The sequence below is a fragment of the Microcebus murinus genome, chromosome 20 (assembly GCF_040939455.1).
Source record: "Microcebus murinus isolate Inina chromosome 20, M.murinus_Inina_mat1.0, whole genome shotgun sequence".
In the NCBI taxonomy this organism is placed as follows: domain Eukaryota; kingdom Metazoa; phylum Chordata; class Mammalia; order Primates; family Cheirogaleidae; genus Microcebus; species Microcebus murinus.
The window spans coordinates 32,662,240-32,688,705 of NC_134123.1; the positions used below are offsets into that span (position 1 = coordinate 32,662,240).

The following is a 26,466-nucleotide window of genomic DNA, read 5'->3' on the forward strand; positions in this document are numbered from 1 at the left end:
GACCAAGTAAAATAATTTTATAGAAGTATATGCAATAGAGAAACAAGCTCTAACATAGTTTAGGAAGACCCCACTGACGATGGTGATTTAAGGCATCTGACAGAGAATTAAACCACAGTGAACATCTGACATAATACAAGCGACACGTGTTAATCTGCTGGGGCTCTTTCCTACTTATGGTAGCACAGTACTATAATTCGAATCCTGGAGAAACAGCTGGAAAGACACTGGTCTGGTGCTAGAAATTCTTTAACTAGAATCTTATCTGAAGCAGGGAAATTTATTCTAACTCAATATAAGTCACTACAAAAATACTTTTTACTTACAGTGAAGAGCACAAAAAACCTCTGATTCTTTTCTCCTACACAATTGTTCACCCAGGGGCAGTGATGATCCATTTTCCGAATACATCTTTTGCAAATACTGAAAAGGAGAGTTTGATTTTGAAACCAGAGTAACAACCAAGGTGGAGGAAAATTAGAATGAATGTTCTGTAATAATACATACTCGCTATACCCTTTAAAGTTTATCATTTTCATCAATTGGAATATCTCATTTCCTAAGTAAAATGGACTAACAGGTTCGGGGCAAAGGTTACAAGTTATATTTCACAAGTTTCAGAGGCTCCCAGAAGAACTGGAGCGCGCAAACCTATCAATAATGTTCCGATTTGGCAATCTTACAAATTCTATTTAGAAAAAAAAATTTGAACTTTTGCCTTCAAAGAAAGAAATTCTTGGCATCTTCAAATTATTCATCTCAAATCATCCAACTATCTATATATACACCCGCGCATAAAATCATGTTTTTATAGTTTTATTTTATTTTTTCCCCAAACATACCACATATCCAACTTTTTTTTTTGACAGTCTCACTCTGTCACCCTGGATCGAGTGCTGTGGCATCATTGTAGCTCACTGCAACCTCAAACTCCTGGGCTCCAGCGATCTGCTTGTCTCAACCTTCTGTGTAGATGGGACTACAGGTGTGCACTACCACGCCCAGTTAATTTTTCTGTTTTTAGTAGGGAGTCTTGATCTTACTCAACTGGTCTCAAACTGAGCTCAAGTGATCCTCCCACCTTGGCCTCCCACAGTACTGGGATTACAGATGTGAGACACCACGCTTGGCCTGTCTAATTTTAAATAACTAATTTGCCGTCAATTATTCTTTTAGAAATAGCTTGCACCATTTAATTACATCAAGCGAAACATCCATGGCTGCAGATTTCTTCACTCCAGGTAGACCTTCTATAATAGTATCACCTTCTGTTCCCTGACTCAGGTTCTCTGCCTGACTTCTGCTGCACCCAACTTCCAAAACATTCCCATTTCATCTTTTTAAACAGATCTACTGAAGTATAATTTACGTACCATAAAAGTTCACCCACTTTAAATGTACTGCTCAATGATTTTTATTATAATTGTAGAGTTGAGAGACCATCACCATCTAATTGTAGAACATTCCATCGTCCACAAAGAAACCTTATGCCCACAGGCAGTAGTCACTCCCCTGGCCAAGACAACCGCCAATCTGCTATCCTATACCATTTCCTGCTTTTTTTACTTTCTGGCAAGATTGTGGGGATATGAACCTTTTAATACTTTCACGATAGTCATAAAGTACTCAGAGCCCCCTCGACAGCTGCTTCCTCCTGTTGGAGTCTGTCTCCAGCTCATCCTCATTCATGTGTCTTGGCAAGTGTGTCTGTGTATTAAGTAAGTTGCTTATCACAGCGCAACTCCGCAGGAAAAAGGCACTGTCTAGGCACAACCATGCCCTATCAGTTTGACAGTGCAGAGATGGGTGACAACCATTCAAGGAGTGGAGACATATACCCAGACTGTCCAAGTTTGACACCTACAAGCAAACACACTGGTCTCTAACTCCTAAGCTTGAGCGATCCTCCTGCCTCGGCCTCCCAGAGGGCTAGGATCCCAGGCGTGAGCTGCGCGCCCAGCCCAGGAGCAAACACACAGTCTGAAAGTCAGGAGTCAGCAGAGCTGGGGGAGTGGACAAAAGACCAGCGGGGGAGTGTGAGAGCCTGAAATTCTATTAATAAATGAGCCAGATAGTCAAAGGATATATGAATATTCTATTTTTTAAAAAACGTAGTCTAACTGGTGTCTGGGAGCATGTCCAAAAGAAGCTAGCGTCTACACTGCAACACCACACCTGGTAAGGACAAAGGCTAACACACAACAACCCCGCTGTTTATCGGGCTGGAAGGAACCAGGAGCAGGAGTGAGGGGAAGGTTCTAAGCCATCCTCCTAGCTGTGCCCAAGAGATGCTGAGCACACATGTGCCGGCCTGTGGCAGCCAGGCCACGGAAACAGAAGCAGGTGCCCCGTCACTTCCTCTGGCTGTCACCTACGAGCCTCCGCGGGTAGGAAGGGATCCCAAATTCTGTCCTGTTTCCCAACTCTGGGCAAGACTCCAGGGCACTCAGCTGGCACTGGCCCTTGGCCTCAGCTCTCTACCCGGGAAGGAGAATGACACCCTCCGGCCACTCGACACTGCCTGGACGGGGCCGCGGTACCTGCAGTGGTGGGCGCGCTCGGGCTTGATGCAGCAGCACTTGGGACACTTGTAGATCACCTCCCCCGGCTTCAGCTGCAGGCTCTCCATGTACTCCTTCGTCGCGTTCCCTTTGGGCACTGCCCCCTACGGTACAGTGAGAATGGATTTTAGTTGGAGAGAAGGAAAAGTCAAGAATTCATCCTAGCTTTTATAGGTCATCGAATAACTTATAATGCTATAGCTACCACTTAAAGCATATGAAAAATAACTATTAATTGGGTAGGACCGTAAGTTTTATTTTCCACAAAAAATATATGTATTAAACAAAAAATAAATACCTTATCATCCTTTCATAAATTGCTGAACTGCCTGTTTCCCAGCTTACTGCAGAACCCGCCAGAGGCGAGGTGTGTCCGCACACAAGGGCACTGGCCCCAGCAGGCAGGGCGTTACTGTCAACACCGTTTCCCACAGTTTCCCCCTCGCCCTTCCAAAGGGGAGGGTCTAACTGATAAGTCCCGCCAGGGTTTCCTTATCAGAGGCAGGAGGGGAACCACAAACAGAGCAATCTCAAAAAGGACTTTATCTCCTGCTGCTGAAGTTTTGCAATACATCGGTGTCTCTGCCAGCCTTCTCAGAAGTGTTCACAAACCTGGCACCCGTGGCCCTGCCTGGGGCCTACCTGACCCAATCTGTGTCTGGCACGAGGCAGCCCCTCCGGAGCCCTGTCCGAAGGTGTGACCTTGCCCGCACCCCAAGCTAGAGGAGCCGGAGAGGACAATCGGAGAGGACAATCGACAGGGAAGCAGCAGAGAGAGACGCCTTAGGGGGCCGTGAGCTGGAGGCCCAGGGAGAGCACGGAGGCCCGTGCAGTGCCGTGTTGACTGGGGACAGGCACAGGGCGCAAGGCTGCTCGGCGGGCAGCTGGGGCCCGAGGTGGCAGCAACAGGGAAGGCTAAGGCTCTTCTTTGCGCAGTGGAGATACGTGATGGGACCCGTGCCAGTGGGAGATTATTCTGGAAGCTCTGGCAGGGTGGAGTAAGGCAGGCAGACCTGCCTGGGGTTGCTAATGCCTCTAGGAAGGGAACAAGAACTTCCAGCCTGTTCCTCAGCCCAGGGCCTGTACTGCATGCAGAAATGCTCGCGTCTGGAGTCCACGGTGCAGTGATTCTGCGGCCACCGGGAGATGGGGGTGGGGGCAAAGGAAGCCCTGGGAGATCCTGCAGGTGGAGGCAGAAGCTCCACTGGAGCTCCCTAAAGCCACAGGCCTGAACCTCTGTGACATCCACCTTTCAGGAAGCGCAGCGGCGAGCATGCCGCAGAGACACAGCCAGAGGGACTCGAGGCCCCCCAGAGGCAGAGCTGGCCGCAGGCAGGGAGGCCCTGAGATGACGGGAGAGTGGGGGTGGGAGGGGCTGCAGGGCAGACCTGAGTGTTTCCTCCCAGACCCCAGCACAGTCGACTTCCTCCAAACAAGGATGAGATCCCGGTGTTTCCCAACACTAAAAACTGCCTTCTTAAAGTTCAAAGTGTTAAGGGCTTAAATTTTGTCTTTGAAAATTTAAATCAGAACAAGGAGAGCATTTTACTTAACTTACATACCACAATTGGAGTCTTTAACCGACTCTCCTCCGTGAAGCCAGCAGTCTTAATGCCGATTACGGTTTTATAAAATCCCATCATGTTACATGTACACCGCAGGTGTTGAGTGTTACAAATTTCCTCAGTGAGAGGAAATGGGCCAAATTTTAAAACTCCGAACACCTTAATTTTTGAGATGTGCACGTACTTTTCCGAAGTAAAAGCCAATGTGACGTGACATGGCATGACACATTTCTGGATAGCAGACACTCCAATGCTATCCATTTTTCTGATCACTTATGATCTGTTAACTGAAGAAAGATGTTTCCAAGGGGTAGCCAAGCACTCACTAGGACTTGAGATCCTGCATGGGATTTCTGGTACTTTCTGGTTCCAGGAGTTCCTCGGTTCTGCTCAGAACCCTGGGCAGACAACACGGCTCTTCAAGGCCACGGCCTCCTCGGGCTTCCAGCCCATGCACCTGAGGCCTGCCGCCTGTCACCTACACTTGCAAGCCAAGCCTTGCCAGGCGTGGTTCAGCAGAAGCAGAAACACCAAGCAGGAGGGGCTGCCCCTGCACTTGGTCACACCAGCACGGGGGCCTTGCCAGGAAACGCACAGGGCCACCCGTTTCCTCTGTGTCCGTGGGGGCCGTGCGTCCTTCCACCAAAACCAACCTTCCAAGTAACCGAGCACATTCCTCAAGTTCATGTTTTAACCATTTTCAGGGGGAGGTTTTTTTTAAACGTATCTTGAATGTTCTTGCCCTGTCGTCTCCCATGGGACCGGCTGCAGGGGCGTCCCGTGGAAGTGCCCTGGTCACTGCCTACAGCTGCCCTGCACACAGCCCGCCTCCCTGCCACCTCCCCTGCGAGGCGGGGAGCCTGCCGACTAGGCAGGGAAAGCGCGCTCCACCGCCTGAGACTCCAGGGCAGTCAGGCCCGCACAGCAAGCTTGCTCTACTCTGTTTCCATCTCTTTCCTCGCTGCCCGCACCACTCACAGCAGCCAAGAAGGGGAAACGGCGCAAATGCCCAACTGGTGATGGCCACAAACGAAATGTGGTCTGTCCACACCCGGACGCCACTCAGCCAAGACAGGAATAAGTGCTGCTGCGTGCATGGTATGAACCTGGAAAACACGACGCTCGGTCACAGCAGCCAGCCACAAACGGCCACGTGTTATACAATTCCATCCACACGAAATGTCCAGGACAGGCAAATCCCTAGAGAAGAAAAGCAGACTAGGGCTGTGGGCACTGGGGGTGACGGCTAAGGGTGTGAGGTTTCTTTCTGAGGTGATAAGAATGTCCTGAAACGCACTGTGGTGACGGTTGCACAGCTGTGTGAACGTACTAAAACCACCGAAAACAAGGACGGAGTCTGCGGCATGTGCGTTAAACCTCAGTGAAAACGCCCCTGACGTCCAAGAGGCCAAGCTGCCCTGTGCCCCTCCCTCGAGACCCTGCTTGGACAAGCCACAGAAACCCCATCTCCGGGCCTCCCTCCGCTCTCCGGGCCTCCTGGAAGTCCCCAGGCCTTTCCCCAGGAGGAGGAAAGGGGTGGGGACGGCGGCCGGTCTGCTGAGAGGCCGAGAGCCCCAATGCAGAGGGGGAGGGACACGTGCGCTTACTAGCCCCCGCCCGCACTCACACGCGAGCAGCCTGGCACAGGCGCCGTCTCACCACGGCTGCCCGTGGAGGGCGGATCGGCCCAGCCCTCGCTGTCCAGGCAGCGGTCAGCAGCGACCGGGCTTTCAAACAGTGAGATATTCTAGTAGAGATCACTGATGTGGACCCTGTCCCTGTCCCTCTGCGTGATCCAAGCTCCCAGCTGTGAGGTGTTTCTGCGGTAGGCAAGGAGAGACAGAGGACGGAGACGCCCGGGGATCAGGAGCAGGCCTTGGCAGGAGGGGGATCCTTTTGCTGCGTAAAAGGAAATGAGGAGATGACCCTTAAAAAATCTCTGACGCCACAAACCCATTGGGGAAGAGGCTTGGCTGTGGTCAGAGACTCCACGATCAGGTCGGACTACAGAACCAACGACAGACTTTGCTTCCAAGTCTGTCCCTAAGGTACCGCTCCCCAACTGCCCACTGGGTGGGGTCCACAAGACTGTCCCATTCCCAGGGACAGACTGCCCAAGACCCCTACTAGTCAAATAGGAGACAGAGTAAATGACGTGTGTCAAAACCCCATGTAATGAATTCAGACATCACAAAAGTTAGATAAGTCCACGGATAAACCACGTTACATGAGGCTGATCAGTATCAGGTATTCTCAAAAAAGAGTCCTAATCTTACATATAAAGCTATGGTTGGAGTTTTTGTGTTTTTTTAAAAAATTATATTATAACTTCTTTTCTTTTTTTTTCTTTTCTCAGGTCCTGAATTTCAGTGGAACAACTATGGTTGGAGTTTAAATTCATACATCAGAAATCAGAAGCCCCTGTACCAGAGGTTTAAAACCATTGTTTTAAAGGAGTAAAAAGAACTTTTCTCCAATAAAACCCCATATGGACCACTAACACCTGGCTGCGCACACCTGCGGCCCCTGGGCATCTCCTCGGAGCTCTGGGGGGCCTGGTCTGGAGGTGGCTGGCGGCTGAGCTGCAAGGAGCCATGCAACTGGCCCCAATGCCCTTCCCGAACCAGGAGATGTCTCAGAATTCAGAGAAGCAGCCTCAAACCCACTATGGAGGCTGGACCACGTGGCCCTCGATACCCGGGAACTAAGAGCAGTGCACTGTGGTGGGTCTGACCTACCTTCGCTCTCGGCCTAAAGGCAATCTGCTCCTGCCACTTCCCTCCCTGTGCACTGTGCCTACACTCTAAGCTGCCTCGCTTCCACCGCAGCGACAGCCCACACCTGGTGACAGCAGCAATTATGGTCCTCCCTCTCTGCCTTGCAGGCGGGCTGGGCCTTTACCTTTACCTGCCAACTGAGCGCAATGTTTGCTCCACACCTTAGCAGAGACATAACAATGAGAGGACTAGACAGTGAGAAAAACATCTAACCTTTACCCCAAAGAAGTTAAATTAGGGTCAAAACACAACTGAAAAGATTTAGTAAAGTGGTGAAATCTAGAACCCAGGCCTCTCGGCTTTCAGTCCATCCTTTAAAGAAACGAAATATCTGAACTGGAAGGGATTTTAGAAATTACCTAGCACAATCTCTTCATGTGAAAGAACAGCCCAACGGGATGATATTTTCCATCCGTATACACGAGATCACTGCTATTTAAGCAATGCTTATTCTCCAGTTAAGACACGAAAAATGCTACCAGCCTGAATCTAGGAATTAACAGAAACTTGAGGTTACACAGACAAGAGGCCCGTGGCCAGAGTGTGTGGGGCGCGGGGAGCACGCGTGGGGAGCACTCACGGGGTCGGTGAGCATGGTCCGCAGGTGGGACGACAGGGCGAGCACGGCCAGGCAGTTGAAGATGACCCCGTTGACCACGGAGTACCAGAAGTCTTTGGAAGGCAGCAGCATGACAAACGTCACCACGAAGTCTGCATAGACGACCAGAAGCCACGTCATGACGGCGCAGATCATGCCACAGCCGTCACGGATGAACCAGACCCTGTCGGCCACGTCGGCCTCGGAGGAAGAGGAGGACGACGAAGAGTCATAGTTGTCGTTTTCAGTGAGGAGAGGATGATGCTCAACGTCGCGGAGCCTGTGTCCTGATGGCTGCATGATTTCCCCGGCACGCCCTGGAGAGGGGTCGACACAGGGCTGGTGAGGCTCACGGAGAACACACACACTCACACGCGTGCACACGAGACACCTCAAATGTAAGGCTGCAGTTTGCCCTTGGGCATTTTACGTTAGTCTAAATATACCTGGCAGAAAAGAACCCGAAAACTTAACTAGTTAAGATTTGAATTTTTAAGCCTTTCACCCGACGACTGTTTAAACCACTGTCTACTACACGGTGAGTCCCACAGCACTGGCTATGCCTACGTATATCTTGTCACCTGCAGCCAGCCACATGCAAGGACAGCGAGACGCGCAGCTGGACGCAAAGTCCCAGCACCCAGGCTCCTGCAGGGACAGGGACCCTGCTGTGCCGCTGCCGCGCCCACTCCACCGAGCCCCGGCCCGGGCCCGTCTGGGCCCCGGCCAGCAGCTCACCTCACAGTGCTCCCGAGCACCGAGCGGCACAAGGAGGAAGAGTGAGTGGATGGGTGGTCTCCACTCCTTTCTCCACCGGCTCTCACACACTGGGCTCTGAGCTCCTGTCCGCACTTCTCTGTGGCCATGTTTTTGCAGCAGGCTCCTGCTTTTATCTGTTTCTTGACTCTACACTCTTTCTAGAATGCCCCTTCACCTCAATTTTAATCTTTTTAAAGTCTCCTTTATTAATCCATTCTTCTTTAACCTCTTCTTTTGATACCTTTCCCTTATTTCCTAGACCATCTGCCTTCCGAGAACATGCGGGGTCCAAAGAAACTAAATAAAAAGTTGTATTTTTCCTGGTAACTGTTTTGACAGCTTTTTAAAATGCACCACCTTCTCTTCTCGGTGTCTGATGCACGAGTTGTGATGCTCGTGACAACAGAGAGCAGGGAGAGGGGTCACGGTTGACTGTGTCTCAGCTTTCTCACAGGGGAGAGAACACAGACGAGCATTTCTACAACTGACCAGAAGCTCTGCTCGTCTCTCAGACAGACGGTGGGAGAAGGTGGCTTTTCGAGTGCGAAAAAGGTGTGATAAGAATGCTCTCAGCTGATCAACTGCAGTCTTTCATACTTGGGCGTGACGTTTTTCTTCCTTAAATGCAACTGGAACGTGGCAAGTATGAAAACATTTAATAAATGAACTTGCTGATGAGAGCTCATACCCTAGGTACTCTGCAGAAGTCCCTCTCGATATAAAAATACTGACAGGCACAAGAGAAAAATGAAATTGTTTTCCAGAGTCAGTAAAATATCCCTACTCTTGAATCAGATAAAATTGGCCTTAAAAAAATGTTTAATTGAAATAGAAGACATTAAAGCGCAAAAGACTTTGGACAGGCCTTAACCCACTGTTCTTCCAGCTAGCGTTTACCGAACTCTTCCAGATCCGTGTGTCAGCTCCTGCAAACCCTGTGCGGAGTCGACCGCCGCTGCACAAGCCCCACGGAAAGGGGAGTTCTTCCTCCGAGCAGCACTTGGAAAAGGGGTCTCTAAACGTCACATGTATCAAACTATCTACAGACTAAGACTCAAACTGCTTCTGCCTGTAACACTTGGAAAGCCGGGTTCTGTCGGGAGGCTGAGAAAGTATCTGGATGTTGCTCCGCCTCCCCTGAACTCTCGGGCACACTCACCAGCTCTCCGTCCAGTTACCACTTTCCACCTGGGAGAACTTTCGCACATCTGCCTGCCCGGGGTCAGCCCTGCTAGGGAGGCTCTGGGTCTCCGCCTGTGCTCCGGCTCTGTGCCTGCTTGCTGCCTGGCACACAGCAAGGACGTGCTTGTTTAAAGGCAGACGCAACAAAAAGTGGTCCTTCACTCAGATTCAAATACCCTCCTAGTAAATTCCCTGTAAGTTTCTCAGTGAATCACGACTGTGGGCTTAAATACATCAAGGCCTTAAGCTGGAAAATTCCTCTGACCAGAGCCACTTCACTCACGGCCACTTCTCAAGCAGGACGTGCTCTATGAGAAAGGGGAGCTGGCTTGCTAGGCAGCGAGCCAGCAAGCGGCGCCTGTGGCAGCGCGCTTGCGCAGTCCCAGTTCCGCACAGAAAGCAAGGGCCTGCGGGTTTTCTAGAGCCACCGTGCCAACACCTGGGCCAGTTCCGCTCGGCCTTCCTGGTGCAGGCCGTGGTGGGAGCTGCCGTGGAGAGCAGGACGCAGCCCACGGTGACGTGCCTTCACCCGGGGGTGCAGACGGCAGGTACGTTTGTGTAAGGAGAGTGGCCACAGAGACGCCAAACCCTGGTCATGGCAGGACATTCCTAGAAGTGCACACTAGTGATGTACAATGCTCGAGTGCTGTAGTGACAAATCTGGGAGACCCACTAGAAGTCAATAGGAAAATAATCCGAGAGCCAGAAATCACTTGTTCTCAAGAAAGCAGTCAACAGACACAGCAAGGTCAGCCGGGACAGACTGAGTCCCCTGCGGTGAAGTGCAGGGGCATCTGCACTGTGTTTACACTTCATTAACGCAACAGGAAGGAGGGAGGAAATGAAGAAACCACCCCTTCACTTGCGCCTAATCTAAAAATACCGGGAACAGGAGAGCAAACGGCACGGCCATCTGAGCTGCCACAGTGTCCGCGCTCGTCGGGAGGAGGGTGCAGCCTTACCCTGCACCGCACACAAATCACTACTGATCTCTCACTCGCCAAGCCCGCTGCTGCGAGGATCTGAAAGCAGTAAGCAGCGACTGTCGCTCTTCTCCTTTAATGGCCGATGTAAGTCTGTCTACATTTTTGAGCCCGACCTCTTTATCTGCGTGTTACATAGAGTCCTGTTTCCCAGAACCCTAAAAGCAACACTACAGATCTTCATTATTTAAGGGGACAAGCACACGAGAAAAAACTTTCCATTTCCGTGAGTGTTCCCCTCATCTTACAACGCTGGCCATGGGACACTCCCCCAAAGACACCGTGCTTTCAAAGGCAGACGACAAGCCAAGCACACACATCAGGTGAAAAGATTCACTTGTCACCGTCGGCCTTTCTGCGGCTGCTTCCTGGTTTGCCGCACACACGCTGTATTTTCAAAAATACCCAAGTCAGTGTCAGCCATGGGGACGGAAACACTGATCAAACACCTGATGAAAGGTTATACACGCTTACCTCACAGATTATTTCTAAGCATCACTTGGACATTTTGTGCCTTTTCTTCAGGACCTTAAGATGCATACTTGTCCTATGTGATGGGATCTGAAAGATAACAAAATCTCATTAGAGAAGTTACGTATGACAGAAAAGCATACAACACCTCTTAGCGTATGATTAATTTCTGGAGTATATATAAGCAACAGACATTGCACACATAAAGTTCTGTCATTCAGAACTATATCCTTAACTACGAAATTACTGCCCTACTAAGTTTGCTCTTCTGAGACTGACAATCCTGGAAAGTAATTTGTTTTACATGTGTCCCTTCTGCCCTTCTGCTCTTTTAGCCACAGTGTTAATACAAATCCATAAGCCGAAGCCCCCCCCGGAAGATCCCCGGGGATAATCCACCCAAATCTGGCTGGCCTGCAGCTCCACCATCAATAAACTGGCTTACTAGCCACAGAAAAGGAATCCCAGACACGTCGGGGGAGAGGCCCAGCGAGGCAGGAGGTGCGGGATGGAACTGCAGGCCCTGCTGCGAGAGGGAGCCAAGGGAGGGCTGGCTCCCGCTGAGAGCACAGACGCCCGGCTCTTCTCCCACGTGGCTTCCAGAACCGGGCAGGTGGGAGAGCAGAGAAATCCTCTCCTGAAGCACTAACATGGCCCACAAGTAAAGGTCTGAAGGCATCAAGATGCAGGGGAACTGCAACAAAAAGGTCAGATTCGCTGCCACACTTCCCCATGGCCAGGGCCACCAAGGGACACGCTACCAGAGGTTCTAAATGCTTGTCACAGCTCTGCCATAAAAACGAAGAAAGCCCAACACGTCTCATGAAAGACAGGGCCCAAAAAAGAAACGGGGGAAGAGGAGTCCAGAAGAGGCACGACGCATGGAGAAACTTCAACCAGGCACACAGCTCTAATAAATATCTTGAAAAATAAGAGAAAAGACTCTGTCTGTAAAACAAAAGGAGGAACCTTCTGAGAACTTCCTATTAAAAAAATAAAAACACGATGGTAGAATTTTAAAGACAGTACTGGACGAGTGAGTGTAGAAATCTGCCCGAAAGGAGAACTGCAGGACAAAGAGGAAGCCCTAAGGAGAGAACACAAAATAAAACGAGAGGGCCAGGCCAGGGCGCCCGCCCTCCACACAGCGGAGCGCCGGGAGGGGCTCCGGGAGGGCGAGGCAAGCTCCGCGACCTCCCGACCACCACCGGCTGCCTGGCTCCGCGGCACCCGGTGGCCTGGCCGGCCGTTTGTATGTGATATACTTCCAGTGTTTTCCTGCTCACGTAAACCCTCCGTTGCCGTGTGTGGTGTCAAACCGAGAGCCTGGCTATTCACCAGCAGGCTGGAGTTGGAGGGCACAGGGGACGGGGCCTGGGGGCACCCTGAGGTGGGCAGGGAGAGTTTCCCTGGCTTCTGCTGTCGAACACACGCTGGGTGCCTCCCCACATGCTGGGTGCTTCCCCACATGCTGGGTGCCTCCCCACATGCTGGGTGCCTCCCCACATGCTGGGTGCCTCCCCACGACCCACAGGCCCTCACTGTCTGCCGCCTCAAGTGTGCCGTGCGGCCACCGTGAGATCCCTCTGGGCTCCCTGGGCAATCTTCTGTCCCAGGCCCTCAGCACACACGGACACACCAGTGGTTCCCTCACCTATTCCCTGCTCTGAGCGCCTTCTGAGCTTTTTAGTAGCAGGTGTGGCCAGCAAGCCCAAGCTGCTTAAACTAATGGAGGTGACTTTTTCAGTACAGTATTTATAAATAATAACTTTATTCAAATATCTATGCGATTGCTAACAACTTTAAATGCTTAATAATATTTTGAACTATTTTCCAATGAGCTTATCTTAGCAAAATTATAGAAAATCTAAAACTGGTTTGCAAAATACAGGACTGCCAACTACAGGTCTACGGCAGAATTTCTAGAATGACATCAAAGTCCTACTACTTTTATAATATAAATTTTAAAAAGTAACCAATACAACCACCACTTTGGAAAGCGGTCTGGCACTTTCTCAAAGTTAAACAAACACCTGCCCCATGACTCAAGGATTCTACTTCTAGATATTTAACCAAGAAAAAAAAAAATACGAACACAAAAACTTGTACAAAACTGTTCATAGCAGCTTTATTCATAATATCCCCAAACTAGAAACAACTCAGATATCCACCCACAGGAGATAAATAGTGGTATATTCATACAATGGCATGCCTCTGCACAAAGGGGAAAATATTACTGATACAAGCACGAACATGGATAAATCTCAAACATACACTAAGTGAAAGAAGCCAGACAGACTATATACAGTGTGGTTCCACACGTACGACACTCTAAACCAGGCACACTAACTTATTTTGAAAGACATGGAAGAAGGGTTCGAGCACAAGGGAAAATGACTGAGGAGAGGCCCAAGGTTACGTTCTGACTTGATGGGCATGCCCAGATCTTGAGAGGGAAGTAGGTTACACAGGCATATGCATTTGTCAAAACAAAATTCAAGGAGCTGTTTTTGAAAATCCAATGAACTATATACTTAAAATTGTACATTTCATTGTATATCAATTATGCCTCAATAAAAACATGAGTAGAAAAAAAAAATACCCAGCACAGGCACACACAGGTGTGAAAGTGGAAGGATGCAGCAAAAGGCAAGTCCAAGCTAGCTGCCAGGACAGTTTTCCTCCTATATAAACTGCATTCGTTGAGTCAAGACCCTGTCTTGGATTTACTTTTATCTGTAACTTCAAGTTTCATAAGCTCTTCTCCTGATTTTTCCTTGACAATAAACAGAAGATGTATTTCTCATAAACACACTGAAAACAAATAAGTAAACAAAAAGTATAGGCCGGGCGCGGTGGCTCACGCCTGTAATCCTAGCACTCTGGGAGGCCGAGGCGGGAGGATTGCTTGAGGTCAGGAGTCCGAAACCAGCCTGAGCAAGAGCGAGACCCCGTCTCTACTATAAATAGAAACAAATTAATTGGCCAACTGATATATATACAAAAAAATTAGCCGGGCATGGTGGTGCATGCCTGTAGTCCCAGCTACTCGGGAGGCTGAGGCAGGAGGATCGCTTGAGCCCAGGAGTTTGAGGTTGCTGTGAGCTAGGCTGACGCCACGGCACTCACTCTAGCCTGGGCAACAAATTGAGACTCTGTCTCAAAAAAAAAAAAAAAACACAACACAACACAACAAAACAAAACAAAAAGTGTAGTATTCCTTGGTGATCAGTTACTACAAAAAAGAATCAAGATGTATTTAATAATGATTTTTATTATTGCAGTACTAAAAATGTCTACGCTAGCGTCTGATATTCATGTTTATAAACTGTTTAAAGTCATCACTGCTTTACTACTCATACACCCACTGAGGACCTATAACAAACAGAAGCAAGCAAATCTCTGTTGCAAGCACAGAAGAATTATGCAAAGCAGAATCAAACCCTGCTGGGAGAGATCTACGGATTCAGACGCAGGCAGGGCGAGGTGTGTCCAGCACTCTCTCTCTGCAAGGCCCCCAGGCCGGGCTTCAGCCATTTGAGCTCACTGAGCCCACAAAACAGCCAAGCAGGAGTCAGGCCTTGTGAATAATGTGCTAAATGCTGTCCCCAAATCAGAAGCAAAGTGTGATAAGGGAGAGGGATGACAACAGCTAATTGTGTTTGGAGGAACCAATGAAGTGTCAATAAAGATGACAGCAGGGGCCCTGGCGGAGCAGCAAGGTGTGGGCAATGAGGGAGAACAATAGTGTGAGACAGTGCCCAGGGGCAGGAGAAGAGATACAGCATGCCAGTGGGAAGTGACCAAAAGGACGAGACTGGGGTCCTCTAAAACAGTACTCTGACTGCCACTACAAGGAGTCTGGAATTCTGGACTTCCTCTGCTAGAATGGGAAGCACCAAACCTTAGGTAAATGGGCAGATGGTTTAAAAGGTAACTGGTGGCACAAGCCCCGCATGGTGGCTTGTGCCTACAATCCCAGCTATGCAGGAGGCCAAGGCAAAAGGATTGCCTGAAGCCAGGAGTTCGAGACCAGCCTGGGCAACATGGTGAGACTCTCTCTCTCTAAAGAAGCAAAAAAAATTTAGCCGGGATACTTAAACCTGGCAGGGGAGATACCATGATCACAAAGGTGGTTTTCCCAGGGTGAGGCTTATCCATTGCACTCTGGGTGTGCTGACCCCCTTTCAATCAATTAATTAATTAATAAAAATTAAATTAAATTTAAACATAAAAAATAAAGCTTAGCTGGGAGCAGTGGCACATGCCTGGGCTTGAGCCCAGGAGTTGGAGGCTGCAGTGAGCTACAATCATGTCACTGCACTCCAGCCTGGGTGACTGAGCTCTGGCTCAAAATAAAAGGTAAATGGTAACTAGCAACAACATGAGACGAGGCTGGCAGGAGGAGGACTGGCACCCAGGAGCTGACTGCCTCCCATCACACAGTGCAGAGCTGACAGGGCCGGGGATACAAGGGCAGCAGGGCCTGAAGAGGCCGGGGCGGCTAAGAGAAGCAATGCGGTGACAAGCAGGAACCCTGGGAAGCATGTCTGCCCCGGGTTAACACTCTTCGAGAACGTGGTGAGATTGAGACTCACCAAGTATTGAGGTATCTGCAGGTTAAGCAGAGCTGACCCAGGACGAGAGGCCCCAGTGCAGAGCTGACAGGCGAAGAGGGAAGGGATAAGCGCCCACCCAAGGGAGCAGAGACCCTGGGGGACAGACATTAAAGGAAGGAAGCTGGCCAGGGCATTAAGGGAAGGCGAGGGTGGGGGCGAGTGAGCCAGGAAGGCTGGAGCTGTCAACCACCCAGACGAAGCCAATCGGATCACCTCAGACCTTCACTGGCAGTTTCAGTAAAGAGCCACAAGCCTGGGAGACTGAGTGCTGAGAACATTAGAGAAGCACATTTTTTAAACTGCAGTTAAATGATGGACATCTGTAGCTAAAGGGAAAAGTGGAGGAGAATACTTTGTTTAATTTCCCCTCTCATGTATTATCTCATTTAACATTTATGACAATCCTTAAGAAGTTCTTGGTCTCTCCGTTTTACAGATGCACTCCTTTGGACCCATGGGATTTAAGTGCCACCCAAGGTGACAGTGAGTCAGCCCTGTGACTTCATGCCAGTCCCACCAGGCTGGATGCATTTTGGTATGACCATGAGACACTGAAAAAGCCTAGGATAGGGCCAGGAGCTGTGGCTCACACCTGTAATCCTAGCACTCTGGGAGGCTGAGGTGGGAGGATAGCTCAAGCTCAGGAGTTCGAGACCAGCCTGAGCAAGAGCAAGACACCGTCTCTACTATAAGTAGAAAGAAATTAATTGGCCAACTAATAAATATAGAAAAAATTAGCCGGGCATGGTGGCGCATGCCTATAGTCCCAGCTACTCTTGGGAGGCTAAGGCAGGAGGATTGCCAGGAGTTTGAGGTTGCTGTGAGCTAGACTGACGCCAGGGCACTTTAGCCCGGGCAACAGAGCAAGGATCTGTTTCCAAAAAAATAAATAAATAAAATAAAAGCCTAGGATAGCCCCCAAAATGGATTTAATAGAAACAGAATGAAGACTAATATGCCAAGTTAAGCCAATTAAGCTATTAGACTAACAGCATGTAAACTAAGAGGCCCCAAACAAACCAGGTTCACCGCAGGTTTCTGCTTTTAAAGAATGAAGGTCCAAGCTTGCACACCCAGGGAATGAAGCCACAGAGAAGGCAAGGCAAAAGGTGAAAGAGAAAGAAAACTGTTAAGAGATGAAGAGATGAAAGACAAGCCACAGACTGGGAGAAAATATTTGTAAATCATATCTCTGATATAAAACTCATAACTAGAATAAAGAACTTTTAAAACTCAACAATAAGAAAACAAAAACAATTCTAAAAATAGGCAAAAGATCTGAACAGAAACCTCACTAGCAAGGTTATACAGATGGAAAATAGATCAATGGAAAGACACTCAGCATCATATGTCATTAGGAATGCTACCTGGGAGGCTGAGGTGGGAGGATTTCTTGAGCCCAGGAGTTTGGGGCCAGCTTGGGCGACACAGTGAGACCCCCATCTCTTTAAAAACGAACAAACGAACAAACGAACAAACTGACCAGCATCAACTGCTGGCAAAGACACTGAGCCAAAACTCTCGCTCATTTTGGTGGGAATGCAAAATGGTACAGCCACTTTGGCAGCTTTACAAAGCTAAACACAGTCCTACCACACAATCCAGCAGCCACACTCGTACCCTACACCAGAATGTTCAAAGCAGCTTCATTCATATGCACTGAAAACCCATCCTTCAATAGGTAAATGGGTGCACCGTGGTTCGTGCCTACAATCTGGCAATAAAGAGAAATGAGCTATTAACACACAACACGGATGAATCCTAAAAGCATATTGTTAAGTAAAAGAAGCCAGTGATGAAGCTACATACTGCATGATCCCTATTACGTGACATTTTGAAGAGGGCAAACTACAGAGACGGGACACAGATGAGTGGCTGCCCCAGGAATGGAGGGCGGTAGAGCTCAGGGGACTGGTTCCAGGGCAGAGCGCCTATTCTGCTCCGTGCTACTGTGACGGTGCACACATGGCATGGTGAACGTGCCCAAACTCTTAGAACCTTGTAACACAGTGAACTTTAATGTATGCAGTAATCACTGGGGAGGTCAAGGATCTCGGGATGAAATGCGGACTGTGACAAAAGACTAACTGTTTGAGAAACATGAGAAAACTCCCTGCAGAGGGCAGGGAAAGGTGCTGAGCAGAGAACTTGGGCAGTGAGCGGGACCTCCCAGCACAAAGGCAGAAGGAGCCATGAGCACGGCATTTTAGTTGCGTTGTTCCCACGGGGCGTGATAAACTGATAAACAGTTCCACACCCTGGAACGGGACAGTTAAGCCCCCCGGTGGGGCGGGAGCGTCCAGATAAGCAGGGAGGAGGCTGCAGCGCTGCGCGGGCACACGCTGGAGGTGGAGACGTGAGCATGAACTCACACTTGGCTTAACGTAAACACAGTCGCGCAACACTTGCGGCTGCCGTGTACACACGGGTGAGCACACACACGCACATTTACCTGCTCTGTCGGCGGAGAGGGCCCAGGAGCCACACCCGACGGCCACCAGCACGCCTGACACCCAGAGCTTGGTTTTTAATACCGTCCTTCACTAAAATAAAAGGAACCAGGGCTGAGGCAGGAAACACACAAGACGAGCCTGGAGCATCTTGTACTGCCAGAAAGTAAGGAAGCGTTCAACACACACACACACACACACACACACACACACACACACACACACACACACACACACAGATGGGGCGTGTCAAAAGGACATAGGAACCAACCGCAAGAGCTCTCAATGGCCAAAGCTGGAACGATTTGAACAAAGTAAAACAGTATTGCATTATAACCCAGAGTAAAACTAAATATCCAAGAGTCCACACTGATATAAATAAGAGAGAACATACAAATCCCCTGTGCCAAAGAATTCCAAGTCATTTGTGCAGACCTGCCACAGGGTGGTGGCGCATAGCCGCCCTCCTTAGTGTGGCCGTGCAGGGACGTCCTTCGGAAGAGTATGGAAGGGGGGCTAGCTTTACTGTGGAGAAACCCGACGAGCACAGCCTCAGCCAGGTGACCAGGGCAGGTGATCAAGGAGGCTGCCAGCGCGAGAGGGGTCTGTGACAGTTGACAAAGCTTCTGACCCTTCTTCCTGAGGAAAAAGGGGCAGCTACAGAGGAACGTGGAGATGAACAGAAGCTACGGCCCTTCATACTCCACGAGACTGTTTCTCAGCAAAGACGAGGTGGGGCGGGGGCGTGAGAAGCAAAGGAAGGTGCAAGGACAGCTGCTGGGAGCCGGAACAGGGAGCGGAGGAGGGGAGCCCAGGTAAGGGAGGGCGGAACAGAGACCCTGCAGCCCAGACAACGTGGAACCTCGTGTCTAACAAAGCGGTGGGAATGGTGAGCGCTCTTGTCCAGAAGCCCCGCTGCCCCCGAAGGCTGGCACAGGCCGGAGCTCAGCAGAGGCGACCCACGCTGCAATGGCTGACTCTGAGTCCACAAGGAAAGGGGGAAGAGAAGGTGGGCAGGGCAGGCGAAGGACATGTCCGGGCACCCCAACAGGCTTGGAGGACTGAAAAGGCGGGACTGAGGCTGGGGGCCCATAAGACTTCAGAGGTGGCACCATTCGGTTACAGTGAGATCCTGTGTGTGGCCGTGCGGAACAGGTTGCTATACTCCAAAGCAGGTTGGAAGGAGAAGGTGTGTCTCCAGCTGGTGGCAGAGGGAGCCTGGATCAGCCTGGATCACTGCAGGGCACCCACGCCCTCGCTCCACAGGTAACCAAACGCGGCCACTCAGACCCTGCGCCGCAGTCTGCCGTGATTATGTTCCTGGCCTTCCCTCCCTCTGCTTGCCTTCGTGAAATATTTGGCACACTGTATGAAACCAAGATTTTCTTCTCAAATCACTGAATCTAAAGAACAGAATATTAACTTTTAACGGAGAAAAAAAAAAATACCAGAACATTAACCCAACTGAAGTCGAGTCTCAATGGTATGCTACCACATTATCCATACTGTGAATAGTAACCTTACTTAACCTTTCTAGAAAGCCTTTTATATTAAAATATTTAATCATGGGCCAGTCTCGGTGGCTCATGTCTGTAATCCTAGCACGCTGGGAGGCTGGGTGGGAGGATAGCTTGAGTTTAAGAGTTCGAGACCAGCCTGAGCAAGAGCTAGACCCCATCTCTACTAAAAATAGAAAAATTTCCCATAATACTCTGAAATAAAATTTTAAAAAACAAAATTAAAATATTAGCCAGGAATGGTGGCACACACCTATAGTCCCAGCTATTTGGGAGGCTGAGGCAGGAGGATCACTTGAGCCCAGGAGTTTAAGGTTGCTGTGAGGTATGATGACGACACTGCACTCTAGCCCAGGTGACAGAGTGAGACTTTGTCAGTCAATCACTCAATCACTCACTCAAGTAGCACTTGGGCACTGCAGATCAAAAAGATGGCAAACTGAGAGAACACACACAGCAAACAAGGAACCAGGGACGCAGCGGAGGGAAGGCCCCTCTCTCGAGTATGAGTGGTGGTGGCAGCAGGGACACACAACGCTGCACCTCTCTTTCTCCCTGGCCACACCTCAGTCTCCTACTGGATACTTCTCCCCCAGAGACATCTAAGCGCTGGGAGTAGCCAGGCCTAGTCCTGGGTCTCCCTCCATCTGCATGCCCTGCAGAAACCAGCTTATGGGATCTCAGTCCCAGGAAGGTTAGGGGGAAAAAATTTTTTAAAAACCTGTATCTGGAAAACTCCCAACTGCTGATGCACCAGTGAGTACGTACATCTAACCAGCTACTCAACAACTCCAATGCAGACGAGTCAAAGCAGAACCTGCCCCCAACGCTGTTATGACCCAACTCTCCCCCGTTTCAATAAGCAATACCACACCATCTCATTGCTGAGGTCAAAAAACAAGGACCTGCCCTCCATTTATCTCTCTCCCCCACCTCCCCACACCCAACCCCTCAGCCAGTCCTGTGGCTGGACCTCCAAAACCCATCCCAAATCTGACCGTTTCTTTACCTCCCCACCCTGCCCAGACCTTCCTACCCTCATGCCTTTACTCACCCAACAATCCTGTTCCCCATTCAGCACCCAGCACGGCCTTTTACAGATAGGAATCAGAACGTGTCACTCCCCGGCCTGCAGCCATCAACGACTGCCTTTCAGTTAGACTAAAATCCAACACCCTCCCGACCCTGCTGGCCACACTTCGTACCTTCTCTGGCTGGGTGTCTTGTTCTTTTGTTATCGCCTCAAGGGGATATTCTGGAAATATCCCCAGCACCCCAGCACACTACGCACCCCACAGACATTTGTTGAGTGAATGAGTGAGAGAAGCAGGGAGGATGCTCGAGGGACACCAGAAAAAGTGGAAATGAAGCCCACGGCACAGGAAAGGAAGCATGAGAGGACCACAGGGTAGCAACATCTGCCATGGGAGGGGTCACAAGGTCCTGCGGAGCCCTGGAGAAAAGGGGTGGAAGAGAAACGTAAAAGGGTTAAGGGGAGAAAGGGAGCAGGGGATGGACAGAGAGAAGTCCCCACTCACAGGGAAGCTGGGACCGCAGGTCCGGGAAGCACACGCGTGGCATCTCCCCTACAGCGCAGGCGCTGGCTGAGGCTGTCGCCAAGCAATGTCTACATGCACACCAAAGATTCCACTTGTATCCCTGTACTAGAGTCACAACCAGACGAGTCAAATGGGGTAAATATTTTTAAAAATCCCAGCACGGTAACTAAACCCTCAAGAATTCTAAATCCAGAAATAAAAAGAACCCTGGGGTTACAAACCTTTCTTTAAATGTCCTGTCCCAGGGAATAGCTGACCCTGAGCTCAACTTCTTTCTCTATCTTCCTAAAAGGCTTTCTCTGTTTAGCATGAAATGAACTTTTCTAACATCAGATTCACCAGTATTCAAAATACTATAAAACTTTGACATGCTAATAATATATTTAGCTCTCGGTTACAAGTTAATGACAGTGCAACATATCTGAGGGTGAAAGGAAAGACAATTTACTGAACGTCTACAGAGCACCAGGAGCTTTGTACACACGATCACAGTAATCCCACCGCCACCCTAAGAGCTAGGCACTGTTACTAGCTCACATTCAGAATTGCGTCCTCAGAGAGGTTAAGCAACTTGGTCAAATCCACAGCCAGTAAGGCTGGAGTCAGGGCTGCTTTGCCTCCAAAGCCCATGTTCTTCCATTAACATACACTGGCTCCCAGAGCACTCAGCTTCAGACAGTGCATCCTGTAATGAATAAACTGAATGTGGGAATTATGGAATCTAAGAAGTCAAAACATTTCAATGAACTGTAAAAGTCTGTCTCAAGAGAGACTGGAAGCTTCTCTAGCTGCCTGCCCCTCCTCACTGGGTGCTGCCAATGCACTGCGCCACTTCCCAGCGAACCAAACCTCCAGCTTGACACAGAGCTAGCCTCTGTTTCTAAATCAAACATTCCTCATGCAACCGAGATTTACTGAGCAGCTTTAAGCCTCTAGACACAGAACTCCTCCTTCACTCATGTATGCTGATCACACGTCTCCCTTACAGCTGTGACTGTTCTCCTCTCTCCTTTCCCACAACCCAAGTTCAGCCAGCCTTCATCTCTAGCCTGTACCTCTGCAGAACTCTAACCCCAAGGGTTACCAGTTCCCAAGTCCCTCTCCATGGCTGCAGGAGTTATCATCCACAATCACAGCACAGGTCACAAATCAACCTGGTCCCAAACCTTCTAGGGTTGCCCACGGGATTCCATGCTCAATTCTCACCATTGTCTTCCATGCAGTGCTCATTTCCATTCCCCTAACCTCCTCGCCTTTCACACCTCTGTGCTTTTGCTCCTGCTGTTTCTTCCAAGTAGAAGAATTCTCTTTCTCTCTCTCTCTCTGCCTGGCCAAATTATTCATTCATCAGTTTTCCAGCACTAGGACCTACCAAGCACTGGAGAATACAAGGTTTTCAAAACCATAAGGTGCTGTACCAAAATAAGGCATTACCTGGGCCCCATAAGGAGGCTGGATTTTATTAGAGGATTAATAGGATTCTACTGAAATATTTTTCAAGAATTGAATGGAACTTAGAAGCAAGCAGGGCTAAAATTAGCAAGAAAAGAAAATGTTTATAGATAGAGGCAAAGAAGCCAGCAAAAGAAAAAACAGTCAAGGAGGCAAGATATAGTAAATGATAATTCACAGTCCCCTAACAGAAAGACCAAAGCAGACACAAGAGTTAACATCAGGAAGGAGGGGGTTCCTTCCTCCAAGGCAAGGAGAAGAACGCTCAGAGACATTTTAGTCAGAAGGAAACTGAGGTTGAGAGAGCTCTCCCTGTGGCCTCTGTATCTTCCATGATCTAGAAGCAATATTCATTCATCAATGGCAAAGCAAACACGAATAAAGTATTTTCGAGTAGGAAGGGGAATGGGAAAGAAGGAAGGATGCTATGTAAAGAATTTAACCTTATCCAGAAAGAAGTCTGGCCTTTGTCCTCGGCTAACAATATGATTTAGGGTGGGGTCTGGCCACATGAGAAAGGCCAACAATGTGATTTTAGAGTGGAGGCTTTGGGTCACACAGCATCAGTCTACCTGGAAACTGAGACCACCCACGTGGGCAATCAGTCAAGAAATCAATCAAGCCTAAGTAATGAAGACCCAATAAAAACTGGACACCAAGGCTCAGGTGAGCTTCCCTGGCTGGCAATGCTCCGTGCACACTGTCACGCATCAGTGCCAGGAAAGCACCGTGTTCTGACTCCACAGGGAGAGGACAACAGAAGCTTCCCCATTTGGTACTTCCCTGGACTCCACCCTATGAGCTTCTTCCCTTGGCCAATTTTAATCTGTGGCCTTTCTCTGTAATAAACCACAGCTGTGAAGTAACAGCTTTCAGTGATGGCCGGGCGCGGTGGCTCACGCCTGTAATCCTAGCACTCTGGGAGGCCGAGGCGGGCGGATTGCTCGAGGTCAGGAGTTCAAAACCAGCCTGAGCAAGACCCCATCTCTACTAAATAATAGAAAAAGAAATTAATTGGCCAACTAAAAGTATAGAAAAAATGAGCCGGGCATGGTGGTGGCGCATGCCTGTAGTCCCAGCTACTTGGGAGGCTGAGGCAGGAGGATCGCCTGAGCCCAGGAGTTTGAGGTTGCTGTGAGCTAGGCTGATGCCATGGCACTCACTCTAGCCTGGACAACAGAGTGAGACTCTGTCTCAAAAAAAAAAAAAAAGAGCTTTCAGTGAGTTCTGTGAGTCCTTCTGGTGAAGTACTGAACAGAGGATGGTTTCAGTAACTCTGCCCCACCTTAGCCCCCCAAAAACCTTTGCAGTTGGTGTCAAAAGTGAGGGCAGTCAATGTCTTGTGTGCCCTGGGGCCTGCACTCTCTAAACTTTATAGCTGGCTTAGTCCCACAGCCAGCCTAAACTCTCCACGGATGTTACAACTGAAGAGTCACTCAGCAAACAGTTAACACTGGCCCTGGAGACTAGCTTTGAGAACAACCATTTCCAAAGAAAAAGAGAGTTTGGGCTTTACACTTTACGCTCTGCTCTAGCGTTGATTTTTTTACAAAACAAACATGTAGTCTTTTGCAATTAAAACATTATTTTAAAGAAACATACCCCAAAAAGCTGCTTTAGGAAAATTATCTTGTACAGTCATTAGGTCAGGAAAACTACTTCTCAATGCATCCCAAACATTAACTTTGTACGTGAACTTATTTCTAGTCCCAATTTCTCAAACTAACAAAGATTACTTACATCACCGAAGAGTCCCAGCCAGCAGGCAGACAACAGTTTCAGTAAGAAAGTAAAAGTATGTTCATACTTTTGACTGACTCAAGATTGTTCTTGCTTGAGCTAGAGTTCCATGGCATCACTATAGCTCACAACCTCAGCGATCCTCCTGCTTCAACCTCCCAAGTAGCTGAGACTACAAGTGCCAGCCACTACACTGAGGCAAGACTGTTCTTATATAAAGTACATTTTGATACTTTCTCACTGACAGAGCCATTCTATTCATAATATTTTTCCATTCTTGAAGAGGATTTGTTTTTACAGTACATTGATTAGCAGAGCTGTAAAGTTCCAATTCATTAATTTGTCAAGGAAGGTAGGCTCTGAGCCATTGGTAACAGTTCAACTGTTTAATGGAGGCTTTAGGAAACTACCTTGTCAAATAGTCTTGTTTTCCTTCAACTCAACTCAGAAGCCAATGTCAACCTACCGGTCTAATTCCAAAGGACAAAATCCGAAAAACTTCAATAACCATAACTAACCTTCCTATTTTCCAAAATGTTCAAGAAATGCAGGTTAGTCAATATCTCTGTTCCAGTCCACATTTCAAATATCCCGAAGGCCTTTCACTTTAACCAAGTTCTGACTTCCTAACGAGCAAATTTTAACAAGGTGACTTTTTAAAAGGTGACTTTGGGTAAGTAAAAGCTGTAAAGCAACATCAAAAAGCTGAGATTCTTCATCTGAGGTGAAGAGTTTATGGAGAAATAGATGATGACCTAAATCTCTAGACCACTTGAGACAGTCACAGTGGCATAGACAATAAATGCACGTGCTTTTAAGTACATACACTAAGCAGACTGCAAACGCAACACCATAACATCGATTTGGACAGCACTGTACACAGCCTAGACACTGAAAGAAGCTACCAGGCAGGCAGCAGCATCAACAGTTCTTCTTACACTCCAAATTTAACTGCCACGATAAACGGGTTATTCATAAGCTAATAAAGTGAATCTACCCAACAGCAAAAATGGACTTAGTCCTGGAAGCAACCACACCTGAGGAGACAAGAGCTTTACTGCCCTAAAGGCTAACCTGATCGTCCCAGATGCCCTTTCAGGCAAGTGCCTCCCAAAGATCACTGAGGTGGGGCAGGCGGGACCATAACGAGGAAGACCGGCAAGGAATAAAAAAGTTGAAAACTTACAGGGGAGGGAAAAACAAGAGCATTCGGGAAGCCACAACGCGACGTGCAAGAAAAGAAAGCTCATTTGTAATACACGCCCATAAAAACACACTTTACAGCTCACAGAAGGGTTTATAGCCGCTCCATAACCACCACCCCATCATTAGCCACAGAGGGGAAGACGGTGTCTCGAAGAGCTGGGTGTCACGACCAAGGTCAGGCAAATGCCAGAGCTGCAGTTAGGGCCCTACCCTCAGAGATCAAGTAAGGAGCGACAGGGAGACACCTGGGAGGGAAGTCAGGTGCGGGCACCGAGGTGCCCCGGGGAACTCCAGAAGGTCGCAGGCGCGCGGGGAGGGTGGAGGAGAGGGAGCGGCGGGGCCGGGGGAAGAGCAAGCCAGGGGGCTGGGAGTGGCCGGGAGACCCGCGCGTGGGCAGCCCGCCCGGCCCAGTCCGCTGCACTCACCCGAGGCCCGGGCGGGGTCGCCCGGCGCTGCGGCTCCTCCCGGGCGGCGGCGGCGGCGGCGGCGACTGCAGCAGCCGAGGCAGGGAAGCATCATGCGGCCGCGCTCATGGCCGGGCCGGAGCGGGCCCCGTGGCTCGGCTCTGTCCCCTCGGTCCCGCCGAGCCGGTAGCAGGGAGGCAGGCGGCCGCGGAGCTGACGGCGGAGCCCAGAGCCCTGGAAGAAGAGCGGGGCGTGCGACCCCCGGAAGTGAACCCGGCGAGGTCAGCGGGGCCGCGCCTGCGCAGTTCCGGCCGCGCCGCTCCCTGCCTCCGAGAGGGGCGCTCGGGGCGGTGTGAGGGGACGCGGTGGGGGGGCCGAATTCCTCTGGACGGAGGCTCTTTCAGACCGGTAGTTCCTTGAGAAAAGGCAGCTCGTAGTCACAAGCCACCCTGGGTAAAATAAAGAGATCCATCCTGCTGAGCTCCGGAAGCGAAAGAATGGGGCCTACGGACTGCCGCAGGGTCCAAGCCGCGCCGTCAGGCTGTCGAACCCGGTCGAGAGTTCTGCAGGCGGCGTGGACCGGGCCTGCGGCGGCCTCTCGGAACCAGCCTCCGCGTGGCCTC

General features: G+C 49.7%; 1 protein-coding gene across 2 annotated transcripts in view; it reads right to left on the minus strand.

Annotated features, from left to right (window-relative positions):
* The window catches only part of ZDHHC7 (zDHHC palmitoyltransferase 7), a 30,192-nt gene extending 4,087 nt beyond the window's left edge, over window positions 1-26,105 (minus strand). Inside the window, exons 1-5 of one of the 2 annotated variants that reach the window (XM_075995836.1) lie at window positions 25,865-26,105; window positions 10,900-10,986; window positions 7,484-7,818; window positions 2,541-2,665; window positions 327-423 (exon numbers count right to left, since the gene is read on the minus strand). In XM_075995836.1, coding sequence (XP_075851951.1) covers window positions 327-423; window positions 2,541-2,665; window positions 7,484-7,801 — 540 coding nt within the window. In that variant the 5' untranslated portion in view covers window positions 7,802-7,818; window positions 10,900-10,986; window positions 25,865-26,105. Of the gene's footprint in view, window positions 1-326; window positions 424-2,540; window positions 2,666-7,483; window positions 7,819-10,899; window positions 10,987-17,967; window positions 18,034-25,864 lie in introns of those variants that run through there. The other variant, XM_075995837.1, reaches the window with a different exon arrangement.
* Between the last annotated feature and the right edge of the window lie 361 nt (window positions 26,106-26,466).